The 326-nt window shown below is 62.6% G+C and overlaps 1 protein-coding gene across 1 annotated transcript in view; it reads left to right on the plus strand.

Moving 5' to 3' along the window:
- The window catches only part of TLN1 (talin 1), a 29,383-nt gene that overhangs the window by 27,731 nt on the left and 1,326 nt on the right, over positions 1–326 (plus strand). The window contains exon 54 of the mRNA XM_010077153.1: positions 1–117. This exon is cut by the window's left edge and continues 72 nt beyond it. Within this exon, the coding sequence (XP_010075455.1) occupies positions 1–117 (117 nt within the window). The remainder of the gene's footprint in view (positions 118–326) is intronic.

The raw sequence follows: 326 nt of genomic DNA on the forward strand, positions 1-326 counted from the left end.
GCCAGCGAAGAGAAGCTCATCTCCTCCGCCAAGCAGGTGGCTGCTTCCACAGCACAGCTCCTGGTGGCCTGCAAGGTGAAGGCTGACCATGACTCAGAGGCCATGAAGCGGCTCCAGGTGAGTCCCAGGCTGCCCCTCCAGCCCCAGCTACCTACCAGCTGCTTGAGGGGTGGGTGGGAATGGGGTGAGGGCACATGCATGCTCCCCTATGCTCACAGTCCCTGCCTGAGTGCTATCATTGGGGACCTCAGTGGGGCACAGGCTCCGCGTTGCTTGGACTTCGCTGCTAGCTGCATGCCAGGCAATAGCTGCTGAGCCCGGCAGTG

Source organism: Pterocles gutturalis, unplaced genomic scaffold, assembly GCF_000699245.1.
Source record: "Pterocles gutturalis isolate BGI_N339 unplaced genomic scaffold, ASM69924v1 scaffold23928, whole genome shotgun sequence".
In the NCBI taxonomy this organism is placed as follows: domain Eukaryota; kingdom Metazoa; phylum Chordata; class Aves; order Pterocliformes; family Pteroclidae; genus Pterocles; species Pterocles gutturalis.